General features: G+C 43.3%; 2 protein-coding genes across 2 annotated transcripts; both read left to right on the top strand.

Annotated features, from left to right (window-relative positions):
• The first annotated feature begins 2,668 nt into the window (after positions 1–2,668).
• Positions 2,669–5,166, top strand: LOC136493583 (uncharacterized). The gene is made up of 6 exons (XM_066489683.1): positions 2,669–2,927; positions 3,671–3,803; positions 4,047–4,172; positions 4,251–4,315; positions 4,679–4,766; positions 4,839–5,166. Exons 1-6 carry the CDS (start codon positions 2,736–2,738, stop codon positions 4,910–4,912), a joined length of 678 nt encoding a protein of 225 aa, XP_066345780.1. The 5' UTR covers positions 2,669–2,735; the 3' UTR covers positions 4,913–5,166.
• Positions 5,167–6,238: 1,072 nt separating this feature from the next.
• Positions 6,239–8,755, top strand: LOC136492054 (uncharacterized). The gene is made up of 5 exons (XM_066488205.1): positions 6,239–6,382; positions 6,474–6,804; positions 6,921–8,147; positions 8,256–8,374; positions 8,474–8,755. The coding sequence occupies exons 1-5, from the start codon at positions 6,239–6,241 to the stop codon at positions 8,753–8,755; spliced, it is 2,103 nt and encodes a 700-aa protein (XP_066344302.1).
• Positions 8,756–20,298: the final 11,543 nt, after the last annotated feature.

Below are 20,298 nucleotides of genomic sequence, written 5' to 3'. Positions count from 1 at the left end.
AAGTGCTCAAGCTTTCCAAAGTGATGCTCTCACTTAATCCACTCTCCTTTTACTCAAAAACTAAGGGAATCGAATATTGGAGCAAAGGGGAAGGAGAGGGGTGCTTTAGTTGCTTGGGAGCTGTTCAGCACGAAGTGAGTCAACTGTGAAATGAGTCCATAACGGTTAGAAGAGAAGAGAGGAGTATTTATACACCAAGTGAAAATCCAACCGTTCAGATCTACGTCGGAAGTCCCGACACAGATCCCGGGACTTCCGACGAAAGCAGAAAATATTGTTCCCAAAGGGTCAGAAGTCCACGGGTGAAAGTCAGTGTCGGAACTCCCGGCAAACGTCGGGACTTCCGACGGTCGGAACTCCCGACGATCGTCGGGACTTCCGACGAGCACAGTTAATCAAACAGCCAGCACTGCTGAGGCCGGGACTCCCGGCTTGGGTGAGGTCAGTGTCGGAACTCCCGGCGAACGTCGGGACTTCTGACGGTCGGAACTCCCGACGATCGTCAGGACTTCCGACGTGCACAGACAGCGAGCAGTCAGAAGCACAGGTGCCAGGACTCCTGGCTTAGGTCGGGACTTCCGACTATCGGGAGTTCTGACTTACGTCGGGACTTCCGACACCGAAAGTCACAGAAAATTATTCTATGTGCTCGTGAAGTGCTAGAGTGATACTCTTTTGATTTTATTTAAATGCTTGAGCACTCTATCTTCCTCAGACCAACTAAACTTGCATCCCTCTTTATAGTGCGGCGGATCCTAAACTCAAAAATAAAATTAAAACCTTTGGAGGTCGTTTTGAAGTCGTCCGCCTTTACAACTTCAAGAATTGAGGGATACCATTTCATCTTTATCAACTCTTTGAATCTTTCATGGGACTAATAGCTGCAACATATCTCATTAAGATCACATTAGTCCCTAATTTGGATGTCATCAATACACCAAAACCCACATAGGGGGCAAATGCACTTTCAATGATCCACATAACTACTATCCATCGGAGTTCCTTAACAGTTTGACCCCCAACGGGCTGCCTCCCCATGTCTTGAAGCTCAAGCTCGGGTGTCCTATCATATCTTAGGAATATTGACCCTACCAATGGGCTATGCAACGGTACAAGGCTGGTGGTGCGGGGGTTCCGAAGAAATACAATCGACGCTGAAATCGTGGTGGGGCAGCATGCTGGAAAGCGGGTATTCCTTCCTCGAATACCGCTATGGCCGTCTGATGACGAGATGTCCCCGTTCCAGTTTAAGAGGAAGCAGTTTCCTATCAGGCTGAGCTTTGCCATGATGGTCAACAAGTCACAGGGCCAAACTATCCCGAACGTGGGTGTGTACCTACCCGCACCGGTGTTCTCTCACGGTCAGTTGTACGTTGTGATGTCTAGAGCCACGTCAAGAACCAATATTAAGATCCTTGCCCTTCCGCCTGATGCGGAGGCACAAGAGGAGGAGGCCAAAAAGATAGAGAAGAAAAATGCTAAAAAGAATGCCGAGGGAAAAAAATAAGAATGCGTCAAATAAAAAAGATAAGGATAAGAAAACCCCAATAGCGAATAGAACTTTCACGAAGAATATTGTATTTAAGGAGGTTCTAATGCCATAGGCGAGGTAACAGAACATTACTAACGCATACAATGTATTTTTCCATTCAATTTATATTGTACAAATAATATCTCACTAATGTCATATTTGTTGCTGTTCCTAGATATTTTTAAATGGTTTATTAGACTCTACACGGAGATGTTGTATATACACTTGTGTGATGGCATAATGAAATTGAACATGTGATATTATTGTTAGAAAAATGACACTTTAAGTGTTTTGTTCATAATATTTCGTTTTGTAACCATTCATAACTATTACACGTGTATGTTCTCAAAACCATGAGTTTTGTCGACTGTCCCCGCTTTTCTCATGTGTCAATGTGGGATCAACCGAATTAGCACCTGCATAATTACAAACATAAATTACTTAAATAAAACTAACGAAGCAAGTTAGCGATAATAGTGAACAATAGTGCTAAACAACACCATACCGGTGGTCGTGGGATGGCACGATCGTAGTGGCGTTGGTTCCGCGCATTCACGAGGATAGCTCATTTGTATTTTTTATTGTTGCACCAGGGTCATTAGTTTGTGAGCACGAAAAAAATAGATATCGGAGATTTCTTTCTGTCAATATAAAACATTATCTTAGCCGCATCACGGAAAGGTCTATAAAGTTAAATTCATAAACTTTGCTTTTTGGATTAAATGTCACTTTAACGTTGATATTTAATTTTTACAGCATCGTTATCTTATCGTACGATCCGTATGTTTTTAGTATAAAATATTAATTATTCCGTAGCAACGTACGGACAAGCTACCTAGTCAGCCTTAAAGGTGAGAACAGAGAATCTATAGGAAAAAATCAGGACTGCCAAATGCTCAGATTCTTTCGGCCGCAGATTCTGACTTATCAGAAAATCTTATTAGATTAGAATTGATTATCAGAGAAGGGTATGCAAATAGGGCCAAAGAAACCAAACAAGTAACCAGGACTTGCTTTTGCTCGGCAAAGGGTGGCAGGCTACGTCAGCGAGACAAGGGACCGCAGATTCTTCCAAAGCGTGCCCGGAGACACCACTCCCTTCCCTTCCCTTCCACACCACCTGACACAGCAACCGTTCTGACACGGCGGGGCGGGGCGGGGCGGGGCGGGGCGGAGCGGAGCGGCCGGGCGGGGCAGGATCCAGATGGCGGCGGCGACGGAGGAATTGCAGTTCCTGGGATCCATCCCTGGGCCGGAAGGCGCGGGGGAGGTCGACGGCGCTGTGGCGGAGGAAGGGCGACCGCGAGGCGGCGGCGACGAGGAGATCCTGCGATTCATGGACTCGGTGGACGGCTACCTCCTCCTCATGAACTCGCTATCCTCTGCTCTTCGTCAGGTATATGCGACCTGCCAGTATTGGTATCTATTCCAACATGCCATGGTCTGTGGTCTCTTCACTCTTGATTCAGCGGAACACATGCAGTGAAGTACTAGTCAGTCGTTTTAACAAGAAATACTGTCCTTCGCTTTAGTAATTTGCACAATGTTACAAACCCTTTGAGCAGAACCGTGTTTCTGACCCAGTTCCTGTTGTAACATAACCTAAGGAGTGAGGAGGAGAATGCACTCCTCGAGGTTTGGGAGAGATGTACCATCATAAATCTTGTACATGGATCTTGCCAAATCCTTGGATAGAACATGTCTCTGACCCTACCATGGAACGATAGGTTCATTGATGTTTTGTTAAGACCTTTATAGCTGCACCTGTGGGAACTCGAGGACATAGGATTCAGAGTTAGGGAGAGATGCTCTATCAAAGCATTGTGAATGGTGTGAATTTATAGTGCTCTATCCTTCTTTTCCCACATTTACCTCACACTGTATGTTATGTTGCACCACCCACTGCATTTTCTAGTCTGTACTTAATTGCAGTGCTCTGGAACTAATTCTGATCCAGACTCTTGCATCAATTTTCACAAAAGTCTGTCCCTTCTCTGCTATGTTCAAATTGTAGTGACCATGTGATGCTTGGACATGATGCTCCAACATAATGTTGGCTTTTGATTTTTAGATTGAGATGCAGTGAATGTCATATTTTCCTGTTTCCGCACTGTATCATACAAGTAAACATGAATACAGGGCTGGCTTGATCTGGCAAGTGCTCGCCATTCTATGGGCCCATCACGTGTTTCGAGTACACTGTTTGATCACAAAGAGCAGTCTGCTGCCACTAAGCTTCAAGTTGTTGATCATGATGGCCTGAAACCATCAGGTAAATTACTTCTCTACTATTTGAGTCAACGGATGCTATCTATCTATCTATCAGCATTGCAGAACTACTTCTAGATTTTAGGAATGCCTTTGTTTTCTCTTGAATCTGGTTCCTTGGTTCAAGGTTTGTTTTATTGAAGCACATTTTAAAATAAAACTAGAAAGGCAATTCTATACACAAATCACGAGCTATTTGCAGCAATTGTTCAGTTCATAATTATAAATATTATCCATTATATTTCAGAGCCAAAACCACACTTTGCTCTATCAAAGTGGTCTTTGCAAGAAGAATGTCACTCCACCTATGATGTCAGTGAGAGAGCTTTTACTGAGCCAAAGATGAGGCATCGAGGATCAGTTACTACCCCAGGTATTAAAATGTGGCCTTTTTCTACTCCCTGTTAAGTAACAAACGTGCGCTGATCTGATCTCTTTCCTTGACTTGAAGAAAATGGAAACCATGAAAGTGCAAACACCACAGCATCGTCTACTGGTGCTGATGCTAGCAATCATGTAAGTTTGGTACAGAAGTTTCTTTCTTCAAAGGCATTGGAATGCCAGATAGTGAAATACTGCTTAGAGGGAGCAAAGATATATCGCTAGCTATACACAATGCCAAAAACATAGGTTTTATGTGCTAGAGTTACCAGTGTGGCTGAAATTTGCCCCTTGATATGCTTGATCCAAGATATGCCAATGTTTAACCTAAATGCCACAAGAATAATATATTGCAGTATACTAAGCCAATTTCAGTTAGGTTTCTATCCACAGCTGGGGTATCAAAGAGCTGTATTTTGGTACAGTGAATAAGAAAGCTGCTATACTTCTGGGATGCCCAGATTTATTGATTCACCTTTTGGCAATTTTGCACACTAGGTTCAAAGAGCGAGATCAAAAGCATTATCAGTCTTTGGAGGATTGGTGTCTCCAAAACTAAGAACCGCCCAACTTTCATTTGAAACAGGTTTTGATTCTTCATGACAAGTTTTTCCAGTTTAAACTATTTTTTATCTAACTGTACATGTATTTGTTGCAGCACTTGACTTGATTGTGGAGCTAGCAAATTCAAGGTCAAATATGTTAGCTAGTTTCTCCCAGTTAAAAGAGTGAAGCTTGACATTCAATTTTGAGGTTTTGTACCCTGGGCACCATCTATTCAGCACTCATGGAATCGCAGAAACTGTAAATAAGTCTTGAAATCCAGTATATTTAAAGGAACGACTAAATAGCATATAATGCTTGCTATGCTGATTGGGAAGGCGGAGCTCACATGCCTGTGAATGCAAGAACACATGCTGGAAGCAGTCAGAAATTTCTTGAGGCAACCAGAAATAAACCAACCATCAAAATGAGCCCTTTCGATATGCGATTCAAGTCAGGTATGAATATGGTACTAATATCCTCGCCTAAATGGCCGTTTAGTCTGATTAAACAGTGTTTAAATGGTAAACGGAGGCCACCGTGTCGTTTAGGCCCAAAAAAGTGAATTAAACGTTGGACCGTTTAAAACCGTCTAAACAGAATTAAGTTAAACGTGTTTAAATGAACTAAATGACCATTTAATTCATAATTTAGTCAATAGGAGGATTATAATAACTACCACAGTAAACACTGAACTAATTAGCATCGTAAGCAAGGTTCAAAAAAACGTTATTAATCGCCGTTTAATCGAGTTTAGTCGCTGAACGGTGGCCCAACGTCTCGTTTAGGGGGTAGGCGTTCAATTAGACGCTGGGCGGTCCTAGGCGCTCGTCTACACGCGTTGCAGCGAGTAAACGTCGCGGAATCGGAGAAAGTCGCGGAATCGGAGAAAAAATGTCGCTGGGCGGTGGAAATCGCGCGCAGAAGCGCGCGCGGGGGGCGGGAAGTCGCGCGCGCAAGGAAAGGAACGGGGGTGGGAAATCGCGCCTTGCGCGCGGAAAAGAAGAGCGGCGGGCGCGAAATCACCTGGCTAGCGGGCGCGGAAAGGAACAGAGAGAGGCATCGGGGCTTCTGTCGTCGTCGCCCGCATCTCGGCTCTCGCGTGCCTCCTCCCGCAGCCCCGCCTCCTGCTGGCGAGCTGCTGCCTCATCGCCAGTCCCGAGATTCGACGCAGAGGCCGACGGACGCCCAGTCGCCAGTCCCGACACAGAGGCCATAGTTGCTGCATTCCGCTTCTCCACTGCAGGAGCAGCCACGCAGGGGTCTCCACCGCCGGCACAGCCCCTGCTCCTTCTCTTCAGGGCTCCATCGGTCTCTCCCATCTTCCCTTGCTATGTAGTCTACAATTTTGATTTGTGCATGTCAATCACTCAATTGATGAATTGGATTGGGGATTTAGGGTTAAGATTGAATGTGTATTAGTACCTGTCTGCTCAGTAGCTCCTTAGTCCTTATGATGGGTTCATCTTTGGTCCTTATTATGCCTTCTAATCCTGTTCTTGGATTGGGATTAACATGGCAACGTCCGAAGCTGCAGCTGCTGCTAGTACTGAGGCAGCGGCTCCAGAAGTCAATGAGGTTGACAACCACCTAAAGAGGAAATCATCTGATATAGGCTGGGAGTGGGGGTGTCTCTGTGATCCCAATGACAAGAACAGAGTCAAGTGTTTTTTTTTGTGGCCAAGAGAGCACAGCAGGAATTTATCGCCTTAAGCAGCATCTTGCTCATGTTGGCACATCTATTGTGAAGTGCTCAAAAGTGAGTGAGGAAGTGAAGCAAAAGTGCAAGAGGAATCTTGATGAAACAACAAAGAAGAAAAGAGATAAGCAGCAGCATGACAAAGAGGTTAGGGAGAATGTGCAGCTTTCAACAGCTGAACAGGAAGTGGTAGAAGTTGAGTCACTTGTTGGAAGCTCAAATACGCCTCGCAAGCTAGGACCCTTGGACAAATTTGCAAGACCGATTGATCCCAACTTAAGCAATCCCGAAGCTAAGAGGCAACAAAACATAAATGATGCACTTTGGAAAGAGAGAACACCCAAAGTGCAGCAATATGTTGCTAGATGGGTGTATACACATGGTATGTTTTGTACTTCACACTAATTGATCATTCCTTATTGTTGCAGCCTTCATAATTATTGTAATCCATTCATGATTAGTTGCTGGAATTTAATTTTGTACCAATCTATTCTGCAGTTATTCCATTCAATGCCTGTGATAATGATGAGTTTAGGGAAATGGTTGAAGCTATTGGGCAATTTGGTCCTGGTTTCCACCCTCCAACTCAGTATGATCTTCGGGGGAAATTATTGGAAGAGGAGCATGCAAGAACCAAGAGCTTGCTACAAGACCGTGAAGATGAGAAGATTAAGCATGGCTGCTCCATCATGACTGATGCTTGGACAGATATGAAGAGAAGAAGTATTATGAACCTGTGCACAAATACTAGTGAGGGAATAACTTTTATCAAGTCAAAGGAGATGTCAGATGTGTCACACACTAGTGAAGTTATATATGAGCTAGTTGATAAGGCAATTAAGGATGTTGGTGCTGAAAATGTGGTGCAAATTGTGATAGATAATGCTTCTAACAACATGGGAGCAAAGGCATTGCTGAGCCTTAAGAGACCAAACATATTTTGGACTTCTTGTGCAACTCATACTGTCAATTTGATGCTGCAAGGTATTGGCAACCTTCCAAAGTTCAAGAAAACAATTGATCTTGCGAAATCATTCACTATCTTTGTCTATGGTCACCACCGAACTTTGGCATGCTTAAGGTCCTTCACCTTGAAGAGAGAAATCATTAGGCCAGGGGTAACTAGATTTGCTACAGCCTATCTTACATTGCAAAGTATGATGGAAAAGAAAGATTGTCTGAGAAAGATGGTGGTTGATTCAAAGTGGTATGACTTACCTGATGTGAAGTCCAAGAAGGGCAAGGATGCTACAGCTACGGTGTTGAACATTAATTTTTGGAGAGATGTGTCCCTTTGTTTGAAGGTCTTTGAGCCCTTGGTGAAAGTGCTACGCTTAGTTGATGGGGATGTGAAGCCATCTATGGGTTATGTGTACAGAGAACTTCTCAAGGCAAAGAGGGAGATAAAGGAGGCATTTGGAAATGTGGAAAAGAACTACAAAGAAGTCATGGCTAGTGTTGACAAGAAAATGAAGGGTAGGCTTGATTCTCCAACTCATGTGGCTGCATATATGCTGAATCCCTACTACAGTTATAGCAATGTAGCAATATTCTCTGATCCAATTGTGGTTGAAAAATTCATGCAATGTGTGGAAACCTTTTATTATGGTGATGATGATAAGGAATATAGGACTGTTAATGAGGACTTGGAGAAATTCCAAAAGAGACAAGGAAACTTCTCAAAAAAGATGGCAAAGAGCTGTGAACGCTTTGAGTTCAATCCGGGTAAGCTTTTGCATCAATTCTGTCCATATATTTCCTTCAATCAAATCTGTCCAGATTTTGTTGCAATCAATTCTGCACATATTTGATATATTTCACTTCATTTTGTAGCATCTTGGTGGAGGCTTTATGGAGGTGGAACACCAGATTTGCAAAGAATGGCTATTAGAATCCTCTCACTGACTTCTAGCGCTTCTGGATGTGAAAGGAATTGGAGCACTTTTGAACAGGTCAGTTTGTAGTCTACCAATTGCTCTTTATTCCCAATTTGGTGTACAAGTGCTGATCAACTGATGTGAATTCCATGATTTTTGGTTTGTAATGTACAGCATCATACAAAGAGAAGGAATAGGTTGACAACAGAGCGTCTCAACTCTCTAGTATTCATCCAATTCAATAATAAATTGATGTCCAAGAAGGAGAAGATCGCTAGAAAGAGTAACTATGAAGTGCTTCTAAGTAATGATGCTTCTGAAGCTCAAGGATTCTTCTTTGACGGCGGGGATGATCATGCATTGGTTGTGTTTAGAGATGAGGAAGATGAGGGAGAAATGCCGGGTACCGGGATACCATGGAGTGTCCTTGGAGAAGCAATGGGAACTAATGAATAGCTCCAACCTCGTAGGAGTGCAAGAGTGGCTAGAGAGGTGGATGAAGAAGAGTGGGAATCTGAATTGGATGATCCTGATTATCAAGATGACATTGACTATGAAGATGAGGAGGATGAAGAAGCAATTCTAAACTCCACCACATTTGCGGAGTAAGGCGATTGCATTATGGCAGCATGCTGCCAAGTTATCTAGATATTAATATCTAACTATTTATCTTGAATTTGTGTGTGGACCATAAGACCATTATTATGTGCTGTACTTCTATTTAATTTGTGGACCATTAAGGCAAGTGATGATCTGTTAGTGTTGTCTATATATTTTCCTGTGATCTTGTGACCTGTGCTGCTAATTGGCTGCTGCTCTGTTGTCTAGAAGCTTGGTTGTGCATGTACAATATTGAGCTGCCCCTCATAGATGAGTTTCTACTCTTTGCCTATCATTTGATTGTCTGGTTTTCAGATTATTAACTTGTCTCTCTTTCATGGTTAGCTGCTGTTGGATGCAAGAAGCCAAGGAGGAGAGGAAATTATGTCAACAACAAGTGTGCAGAAAAAGCAAGATGTATGTTCATTACTCCAAGTTATTACTGAGTACTATTTAGTATTTACTACTCATCTTGGTCTCAGCAGCACAAAAATATTAAAATAATTAAAACACACACAAACGATTAATCACGTTTAATCTACGTTTAATCTTCCTAGGCGCTAGTCAGTAGGCTAGCGTCTGCCTAGCGCCTAGTGTTTTTTTGAACATTGATCGTAAGTATATGAAGTGTTATGGGATTTAGATATCTTCCAAAAGGATTATTTGGTAGAATATTTACTTTTTATGTGTTAATATGTAGACTTTTATGTATATAAATATGTATATTTTAGTGTTACTATACAAAACCGTTTAGGCCGTTTAACTCCATTTAAACACCGTTTAAACGGTCTAACGCTAAACAAAAGGTGACTGACTTTTTACTATTTACCGTTTAGGATAACATAGTATTCTTTGGAGTATACATTTGGCATGGTTGCAGGAAAAAAAAAGGTATATGTTTGGCACCCTAGTGGGCTCTGCTTATCTACACCGTTCGATTGAATTCTCAAAAGATGCTCGGACCTGCGTTGGACCGTGTAATTCTAAAAAAAACCTGTAAGTTCCTTCTGAAAATATATCTTCGGAGGTAATTTATAATTCCTCAAAAAGAGGTTTGTAATATAGATAGCATGCAGCATGATGGCTATAAAGCACATATAATGTCATAACTACATTGAGGATAGGATCGGACCTGTTTTTATAGGTTGGGAACTAGCGATATTTGTAACGGTAATGTTACAGACGTTCTGAATCTTAAAGAAATTAGACATTTCGCTCCGCGCTCGCTCTAGCACAGTGATTGGTTCAACAGACCCATCTACGCTCTCTTCTCTATCTATACTGCGATAGTCGACAGAAATCCCCAACTCCTTGCTTCGCTCATTGCGGCTCACCGCACCATCTGCCTGCCCTAAGCCGCCTCGCGGCGGCGCCCCCATCCCACGTCGAGCCGCGGCACGTTTGCCGTCGCACCGTGCTCCATCCCCCGCCGCGTCCAATCTGCCTCGTTGCACCGTGTCTGGTCCCCACCCCTGCGCGTCGTGCCCCATCCCTCACCGCGCCGAGGTGCGTTGACGCCGTCGTTGAAAGCCCTAGTTTGGTTTTGGATAATTAATGAAACCTAGCACTAACCTGTGTCATGAGCGATGATATGAGCTAGGTTGGTGCAATCCAAGTGATTGAGCAAAATGAGGTCCATGGTGATGGAGCTGGACATGAGATGATGATGATCAAGCTCAACTTGGAAAAGAAGAAAGAGAAAAATAAAAACCAAGAAGATCAAGACAAATGTACAATATATGTTTTTGTTTTGCACTCAAGACATCATAGAGGGTGTGAGTGACTTAGGATCGATAGCCGTACTATAAAGAGGGGAAATCTTCGGCTAAACGGCTTATCGAGTGCCACTAGGTGACATGACTTTTGCATATGCATTTAGGAACCTAGTGTGCTAACTTTGACCCTTGTAAAATGCTTTGAAAAATGCTAACACACGTGTACACAAGTTCTACACTTTGTGGTTAGCAAGTTGAAAGCAAGGGTGAAGTGGTTGTGGACTGAGAAAAAGAAAAGGAGGAAGAAGTCCACGACCGGACGTTGGCCGTGGGGTGACCGGACTCACCCTGGGTGCGTCCGGTCATTTATAGCCGCGCAGTGCAGCTGGCCGAGGGGGCTGAGGAGCGACCGGACGTCCGATCACCTGTTGGATACCGGCATTTGGAGGCGATCGGACGCGACGCTGCTGCGTCAGGTGGCGAGTGGCGTATGGTGACGTCATCATCGAGAGAGCGCACGTAGGAATAGTGATAGGACCGGACGCTAGGGCCCATCAGGTCAGCGCTGACCTGACGCGTCCGGTCATGTTTTTAGCGCTCTAGATCGTCTCTGGAAATGACCTAACGCTGGAACGCCCTGAGTTCGGTTATCACAAAGGTGAGTCCGGTCATCACTTAGTGCACGAGCGATCAAAGTTTTGACCATTGAAGATCAACGAACGACATTCAAAAGCAGGACACATGTCGGCGATCTAGCGACCGGACGCAGGCGATCTAGCGATCAGACGCTGAGGAAGTTGCGTCCGGTCACACCCACCTGCACATCCGGTCAAGCCATGAAAGCAGGGAGCAGGGGGCCAATGGCTCTTTCGTGGTTGGCTCCCTATTTAAAGGTCTTGGCCGGCTCTTGGCTCACTCTCTTGGTACTTTGACATTTCTAACATCTTTGTGAGCCTAAGCCAACATCTTCCACTCATCTCCATCATTGATTCATCATCATAGTGAGATTGGGAGTGATTCCAAGTGTATTTGCTTGAGTGATTGCATCTAGTGGCACTTAGGGATCGTTGTGGCTGTGGAGTTCTTGTTACTCTTGGTGGTTGTCACCACCTAGACGGTTTGGAGCAGCGGAGGAGCTTCGGCACGAGTTGTTGATTATTCGTGGCCGGCTCCGGTGATTGTGAGGAGTCTTGAGCCTTCCCCGGTGGAGAGCCGAAAGGTAACTCTAGTGGATTGCTCGTGTCATTGAGTTACCTCACTTGTGGATAGGGTCTTACGGTGTCCAATTGTGTAGACGAGGTTCGTGCTATACCTCTTTGTCGCCGAACCACCAAGTGTTGGTCGATACAACGGGAACTAGCGTACCGGTAAGCACGTGAACTTTGGGAGAAAATTGGTTGTCTCTTGCCCTTTGATATTCTCCCGGTGATTGAATTGGTATTCATCTTATGATAGGTTCACTCCTCTACACGGCGGTATAATCACCTTACTCATTTACATTCCCACAAACTAGTTGTAGCAAGCTCTTTAGTGTAGCTAGAATTGAGAGCTTGCTTTATAGCTTAAGTTCATCTAGCGGAGCTCTTTAGTGTAGCAAGTTTGAGAGCTTTTAGTGAGTAACAACTTAGCTCTTGTGTGTGCCTAGTGATTATAGCAACTAGAATTGTTTGGATAGGTGGCTTGCAACCCTAGTAGAGCTAGAGCAAAATTACATTACACCGTTTGTCATACTAATCAAATTGCTCTATTGCTCTTGTATATTTTTAAATAGGCTATTAACCCCCCCTTTAGCCATATTAGGACTTTTTAGCCGTTCCTCACCAGGAGGTCGTGGCCGCTGTCAACGCCGGCGCCACCGCGACGCTCGACCTCAGCTCACGACATCACGAGATCCGGAGTGTCCAGACCTGAAACGGGCTTCTCCGGCTACACCTCGAGCTCCCTTCCTTGGACTTTGCAAGTGTATGTTTCAAGTGTTTCAGGTGTTTCATGTGGATGTTGCAAAAGTAGATTGAGATGTTGCATATGTTGCAATGGCTGCACACGTATGTTGCAAGCGTCTGTTCCAAATGTTTCAGCTGTTTTAGACGGATGTTGCACTTGTTTTATCTGGGTGTTGCATATGTTTCACACTTTATGTTGCAAGTGTTTCATATTGCATATGTTTTCACGCATATGTTGCAAGTGTTTAATTAAGATGTTGCATATGTTTTGCAATGGCTACACACATGTTTTCCTCGTGTTTCAGACGTATGTTGCAAGTGTTTCAACTATTTCGGATATATGTTGGAAATGTTTCCTCTAGATATTGCAAAAGTAGATCTGGTGTTGCACATGTTGTAGTGGACCCTATCTGCTGCAGCTGCTTGCTGCAGCTGCTGGGCCCGCCTGCATGCACGTGGGTGTGGAGGGCCACGAGTGACAGGTGCAGGAAACCATGCGTGTGCAGATTGAGACAGAGCGGTCGTGGGACACGGAGCGGCGTGGGACCCCACATGAAGCAGACGTACGGCGTGGGAGTCCGGACGCTAGCCCCCATCCAGACGTCCGAGCGCTAGCCTTTTCGTATTTGTAGATCAAATAATTTTAATCAAGTGGAGTTGAGGGAAAATAAACATTTTTATTTGATTGTAGCAGTTTTGAAAGCTGTTTTGAAAGTAGATTTTACTAGAGTAAGTTGAACTTGGTATTTGCCATGCTAGTCCTGCTCCATGATGAATGTTTAATTTTTGTTAAGTTTTTTTTTAGATAATAGTATAATACTATGCAAACACCAAGTTCAAGCCTTTGCTTCTACGGATGAACGCAACCTATCTTTAACTATCAGACGGTCTTTAGATCTTTGTTTCGTTCTTGATTTCTTTGAATCATGTAACCCAGGTTTCTACTCTGTAAAAATTTATTCGTTGATGTGCAGGACAGAAGGGAGTGGCGACGGCATGACGGATCCCAGAAATTGGTGGCATTGATATGTTCGTTTGGGGTGACAACGGGCCCAACTAAACACTGCCTTCTGGAATTCTTCACGTTGATCCTCCCGTTGTAGGCTGTAGAATTCTCCAGGATTGCAAGTTTGCAACTAGTAGGCAATAGTTCATTCTGGCCTCAGTGCACGCACGCGTATAACAGCCAATTGGCAGACAAGCTCAAAAAGAAAAGCCAATTGGCAGACAGCAGCCAACATAGACAAATACAAACAGCCCTGTTTCTCCTCTGTTGCTTCGGCCTCCATAATTCCGTATCACTGTGCACGACACTTGGCAGCCCAGGCTGGCACCCTACGCAAATAGCTTTGTTTTTTTTAACTGTCGGGGGGAGATAATCCTCACCTGAATATATATTGATATAAAATCAACAGCCTCATTTTTTTTTTGGGAAAAACAAGGTAAAACCCTTTCGTCCGATTAATTTTAGAAAACCGGACTAAAACCATACAACAACCCCAGCGCAAGGGCAAACTTGTGGCATATCCACTAATAAGAAAAAAAAATAACAAATAGCTTTGTTACTTTGTGGAAGACTACCTATACACCCTGGGATCTCAATCCAACAGTGCAAAAAAATCATAAAAAAGTGCAAAAATTAAAGACCCAAGCTGTTCGAGCAAACACTTTGACCTCCAGATTATCTCATTCCTTCAACTAAACACCGAAATTGCATGATCCCACTCCATTCCATACAAGATAGTTCCATCACATTCCACATTTCCATCTAGTTCGTACACCCACCCTAGCAGCTATGTCCTTGGGTAGCCTATTACCACGGCGTACAAGTTTCTCCACCATGAAAAATTATTGAAATAAGGCCAAAACCGGATTTGGATATTTCTTGAGTTATTCTCTCAGGTGTCTATGAACTTTTCTAGAATTTCAAACATCATAAAATATATTTGAAAGTGTACTAGCTACATCAACTGGCACAGGCAGAAAATAAATGCAAATTTTTTCACTTGGATACTAGTACAAGAGTAAATTCCCATGGCGGATAACTTGCAAAAAAGAGGGTGGCCGCATCAGGATCATTGCGCATTATGCAATGGGCCGTTGGAGACTTGCCTTCATCTATATCTACTTTGCCCGTTCGTCAAAGCGGTTTAGAATCAAATCCTAACCTGGGAACACTTTGATGTTCAGTTTACATAGCTCACTAGAGACCCCGTCCATTTTAGCACCTGGTGGGAAAAGACCGCTACTAAGGTCGCAAAGGATGAAAGAAGGTGCTTTAACGGTTCGGTGATCTACACATGCTGGAATCTTTGAAAGAAAAGAAACCGAAGAATTTTCAATAACGCTCAAGAATAGTCGTTGCAGGTGGCTTCAAGAATTAAAGAAGACATTGAGCAAAGGAAGAGGGTATTTCAAGGAGCATTTTGTTGACACAAAATGTGACACACTGTGCCTCACACACAGCAAGCCGGAAAGCGTGGCTTCAATCGGGTTCCCGGGTGCTTCGTGATCCGGAAGCGTGCCAGTCAGTTTGACCTGAAAAAACTAACAAGGGATAAAACAATTAAATGCCAAACTGGAACATGTCGGGTGAAACCAGACAGTTCCATATATACTGCCATGAAGCCACTTACAACGACATACAGCTATAGAAAGCTGTCTGCCAACAAGTTTATAAACCATTCAGCTAATCTTAAGATGAACGCACGTAAAGATCCGATTAGCGAATGCATGTGCATGGGAAAACATGTTTGAACAAGTGAAATTAATTATGAGTTAAATGCATAACCAAGCTTAGCAATTCAGCCGAGTTGGGGTCCATGAAGAAGGAACATGCAAATAAACACGATTAAACTAATCTAAAACCTACATCTGCCGCACGACACCTAGTTTCGTTAAAGCTTAAACGTAATTAACATGCACGAACCCACGACATGTGACAATCTAGATTAAAATAATTCAGTCATTATGAGCATGTTATCTATTTGCAAAGGTAATATGAAAAGCAATGATCGTTGAAGCACAAATAAAACCATAAGAGAGAGCCGAACAATATCAATCTAGATTGGGCAGAAGTGTGTTACAAATATATAAAATATTTAAAACATGCAACACTGGATAACTTAATGAATCTATTTAGATTTGCCGTATCTAATAGAGCCGATAACTATCTTGCTTTCACTAAGCATATTGAGTAAACGCCTGCCGCACGGTATCTACTCATAAACAAAGCATAAGCAAAGACTTCTTGATTGTCAAGAAAAGATCCACCGCACGACCATTGAAAACAAACAAGACTACTTGCATCACGTCTAAATCCACCGCATGATACTAAACATGATAACAAGGTTGTCGGAACTTACGGAGGCCGATGGATCGATGACTCCTCTCGAAGAACTCGATGACACGACAAAAGGACTCGAAAGTTGGTACGGGGCCGGTTGTATTGATTTGGTTGTGAACCCCTATTACAATGGTCGAGGGTCAATATTTATACCCTAGACAAAACACGAGTCCTAGAAGACTACGATTTACAAAGGAACTTTTGAACAAACTTGGAAACTTACGATTCCTTGCCCTAAACTCTCAGAGTCCTTTATTATTACAACTTTCATTTTTTCGATCGGCTTCGCCTGCCATCTTCTGCTTTCCCGAATGGAGTCACCGCCTTCTAGAGTAACCGACCGCACAAGCATTTAGCCGACCGCTCGTTTTGTTTGCCGAATATCCTTCTTCCCGCATGCGGGTCCACCTATCATCCTCCAGAGTCGACCAAAACCCAGTGTTAACACATGCCCCCTTAATTTCGGGATAAAAGTTGTTTTATTCTGAAATTGACCACAAGCTCCTTCTTCCTCCTAGGTCAGCATCGTTCAACATCGCAGCCGCTGTCCAAAAATTTAAGCCTTCAGCGCAACTTCGGACCTACTTCGAATCTTCAATGGCAACCCAGGATGAAATCTCAGAGGTAAACTTCACTTATATTCGGCAATTTCCATTTGATCTTTCCGTTCCTCTTTTGGCTTATTCCTCTTTGATTTCAATCACCTTCTAAAGGAATACAAGAATCAGATTTTGATCCCCTATGCTGCCAACCTCGATTCCTATTTTCTCGGCCCAATGGGAAATCCTGACCCTTCTGAAATTATCGAGAAGGAAACCCAAAGAATCCCTTTCAAATCTGGGATCACCTCGCCAAACCGATGGCCAAACACGTTCAAGAATTGGCCATTTCCCCCAATCGCCGGATGGCAGAATTGGTACAGGAGAATGCTGGAGAAAAGTAGCAGCCACTGGGAAAGTCAAGACATCAGTCATTATCTAGAATTATCCTTAGCAGAAACACCCAGAAACGACTCCCTTTTGATAGCAGCTTCCCATTTTTGGTCTGACACCATTAATGCCTTCATCTTCGGTCATGGTATAATGACCATCACTCTAGCCGATGTGTTCATGATGACTGGCTTGAACGTGTCACTACTAGTATATCCCTATAAGTACAAGAGCAAAAGTAATCAAAGAGCCGTCAGCTCTGGATGTGGATGGGTCAAACACATCCAGAACTATATGAATGCATATGGCACCGTCTCTGACAAAGAGTTGAAAGCCTTCATGAATATGTGGCTATGTAGATTCATCTTCTGTGGAAAATCCAATGAACCAACCCTAAATCACATGGTGATGGCTGAAGACTTAGCTGCAGGCACTCAGATCCCACTAGGCAAATATCTCTTAGGGTCTGTTTATCATATGATGCATCAGATTACTCTTCAGATGCGCCAAGGTGGAGAAATCTCTTGTGTAAATGGTCCCTGGTGGCTAATTCAAATGTGGCTCTAGCTATATATGCATCAGATAACCTCTGTGAGCCTCTTCAATCTAAGTTTTCCTTCAGTTAACTATACTGAAGGCAGTACAGCAAAGGTTAAGGCTTGTCAGACTTATGGGGAAGCAGCATCATCTATAAGCATTGACATAGACATCGGTCATTTCTTCAAGCTATTTTTCAAAGGATTCGGCAATGTGCTCTAGTTTCCTTACAGAGAAAATGAAAATCTGACTTTGCCCTGCAAGTTTAGCTATGAAATTGGTTGTTTAGGTCAAGAATCCACGGAGATTTTCAACTCCTTTATCAAACCTTGCACTCTGCCAGCCGAATTTCATCATGGGAGGTTAGTGCAGTCCACCTATGAATTCTACTATCCAAATATGGTGGCCAGACAATTAGGATGTGGCCAACTGCCTCCAAGATTCCTCTTCTCAACAATCATAAAGTCAAGGGAAGTAATAACAGAAAGAATGGAAGCCAAGAAAATCTTTGAATTAGGATGGGAATTGCCAACATACGAACCATCTCCATTTGGGCTAATAGATGTTGCTCATCCCTTCTTTGTCTCTTGGTGGTAAGAATGGCATGCTCATATCTTCAATATATCAGTTCATTCTTTATGCAAAAACTTGCAGCCCGATTTTGCTTCTGATAGTGAGGTAATTTCATTATGCTCATCATTTCTTGCTCTTGAATCCACTTCTTATTTTAACATCTGGTTATGCACAGGATCTTGAGTTTACTCTCCCAGCCAAAGCAATCCAGTACTATTCGGCTGGTCCCAAGCCTGCTCTGGGGTTTGATGCTCCAAACTTAAAGGAATTCATGAAAACTCCTGCAACTTTGGATTCAGTACCTTTAAAGGCACTCATGAGAACTCCTGCTTCTTCAGCTGTTGCATCTTCAAGAGGAAAAAGCAAAAGGAAAACACCTGAAAGTTTTCTCTTACCCAAGAAACCAAGGACCAAGAAAGCCAAATTATCTCTTAAGGTATGAACCTTTTATTCTCTATCAGGTTAACAACCTCACTTAGCAGTAAACCTGACCACCTCTACATTCATTACTTCTATTGCAGCCACAAGTCGAAATTCCCATACTAGGCAATACCTCAGCACCTGTAGAACCAACCCCTGAAGTTTCTACCGAAAATGAAGAAATCCATGATAGTGAAACTTTCAGAGACTCATGAAGCTGAAGGTTCAAAGGCTCATAAATTTGATGAGACTATAGGTAACATCGTTCAACCAATTCTCCTTTTTCTCTTTATTTTTTTTAAATAACATCTATCTCTTATGCTCATTATCATTTACTTTATTGAGAATAGATGAAATCTTAGATGAACTGGTAAGGGAAACTTCTCCTGATCAAGCTCCAAACCCATCCCTTCTGAACCTTCAGCCAAGTCCTCCAGCAAGCCAGGGTATAACCCATCCTGATGATCAATCAGTTCAGCAGGTAATGCCTTGTCTTACACTATATTTTAGCAAATTCACCCAATCGGCTAACACCTCCTTTCTTCTCTTTTCTTTAGAAGAGCATCACTAAACCGACCACCAGCTACTCCTTCTCAATTGAGGACTACATCATTGAGAAAGGTGAAGAGATTACTTCTCAACAATCCTTATCGCTGGAAAATCAGGCTCGGCTAAAAGAAGTGATCATTCTGCTGAACAAGGATATCATTAGTCTGGTCCAGGATGCAGACCAGATAAGAGACCTCCTTGAACTCATTGATCAAGATATCCCTTCTGCTCTCAAGGTCCCCCTAGAATCTGCAGCCCATCTTGATGACCACTTTACCATGGTGAGAAGGGCAACCAAGAATATATCTTCGAGGGCTGCTTTGCAGAAGGATAGATCTTTGAAGAAGCTGGAGATTAAAGATCTTCACTCTCATATCCAGACTACAAGAAATTCCCTGACAACCTTGGAGCCTGAACTGAAAGCCATGGAGGATGAAAAAAGCAGACTAGAAGCTCAACTAGCTGAACTGAATGCCACAATTCAGTCTCACAGGGCCCATATAGCTAATTTGCCAAAGAACATAGAAGCAACTTCACTAAAGATAACTTCGATCATCAAAGAAGATCAGCAAATCAAAACTAAGTTATCCAGCATCCAGAGCTCTGAAGATGAAGATCAGAAAGTGCTAAATAATGTTAGCCGAATCAGGACTGAAGCCATAGAGGCAATCAATCAGCTTCTGAACAAGTAGACATTGGGTTTGTAATAAACTCAAGTGTGATATCCTCTGTCCTTTGATCAATCAACTTTATGTTTACATATTTTTATTCGTTTGAAAAAGCAATCGGCCATTTCCCCTTAAATTACTCAATTAGAATGTAGCCAATTGTCTCCATTCTTCCGATAGCCGAACGAATCCAATTTAAATATTGTGAGGGTATAGCTGAACAATGCTGGTTCCAACAAATCAGGGAGATAGTCGCACGACGTCCGACTTAATCCATGCCTAGCCTAGCCCAGTAGCGGCCCAGCTGAAAAGAAAAAACCCTACTCCATCGTTCGGCATTCTCGCCCCACGACTCCGTGGAATTCGCCACGACTCTTCGCTTCGGCTTATAAATAGACCCTTCCGTTAGCCTTCATCGCTATCTCCGTTTTAGCGTTCTCACATCTGTCTCCTCCACTTCCTTCGTTCGATTCATTCCAGAAGAAAACCCTAACTTCCACCAAAGCAAATGGCGAACAGCGGCGACCGTGGCAAGCGTCCTGCCGACGAAGAGGCGGAAGGAAGCAGAGCGTCGCGCTGCCGGCGTCGTGGGTATGATTCGGCTTTTTGCCCCCTTGCAATTTTCTTGTTCATCTCTTAGTTTCGATTTTTTCTTCATCATTCATCAGGATAAGGGTCATCAGCTCCAGCCAATATCATCTCCTTCCTCCGGCGACAGC

The sequence above is a fragment of the Miscanthus floridulus genome, chromosome 11 (assembly GCF_019320115.1).
Source record: "Miscanthus floridulus cultivar M001 chromosome 11, ASM1932011v1, whole genome shotgun sequence".
Lineage (NCBI taxonomy): Eukaryota > Viridiplantae > Streptophyta > Magnoliopsida > Poales > Poaceae > Miscanthus > Miscanthus floridulus.
This window is presented reverse-complemented; position numbering and strand designations above follow the sequence as displayed.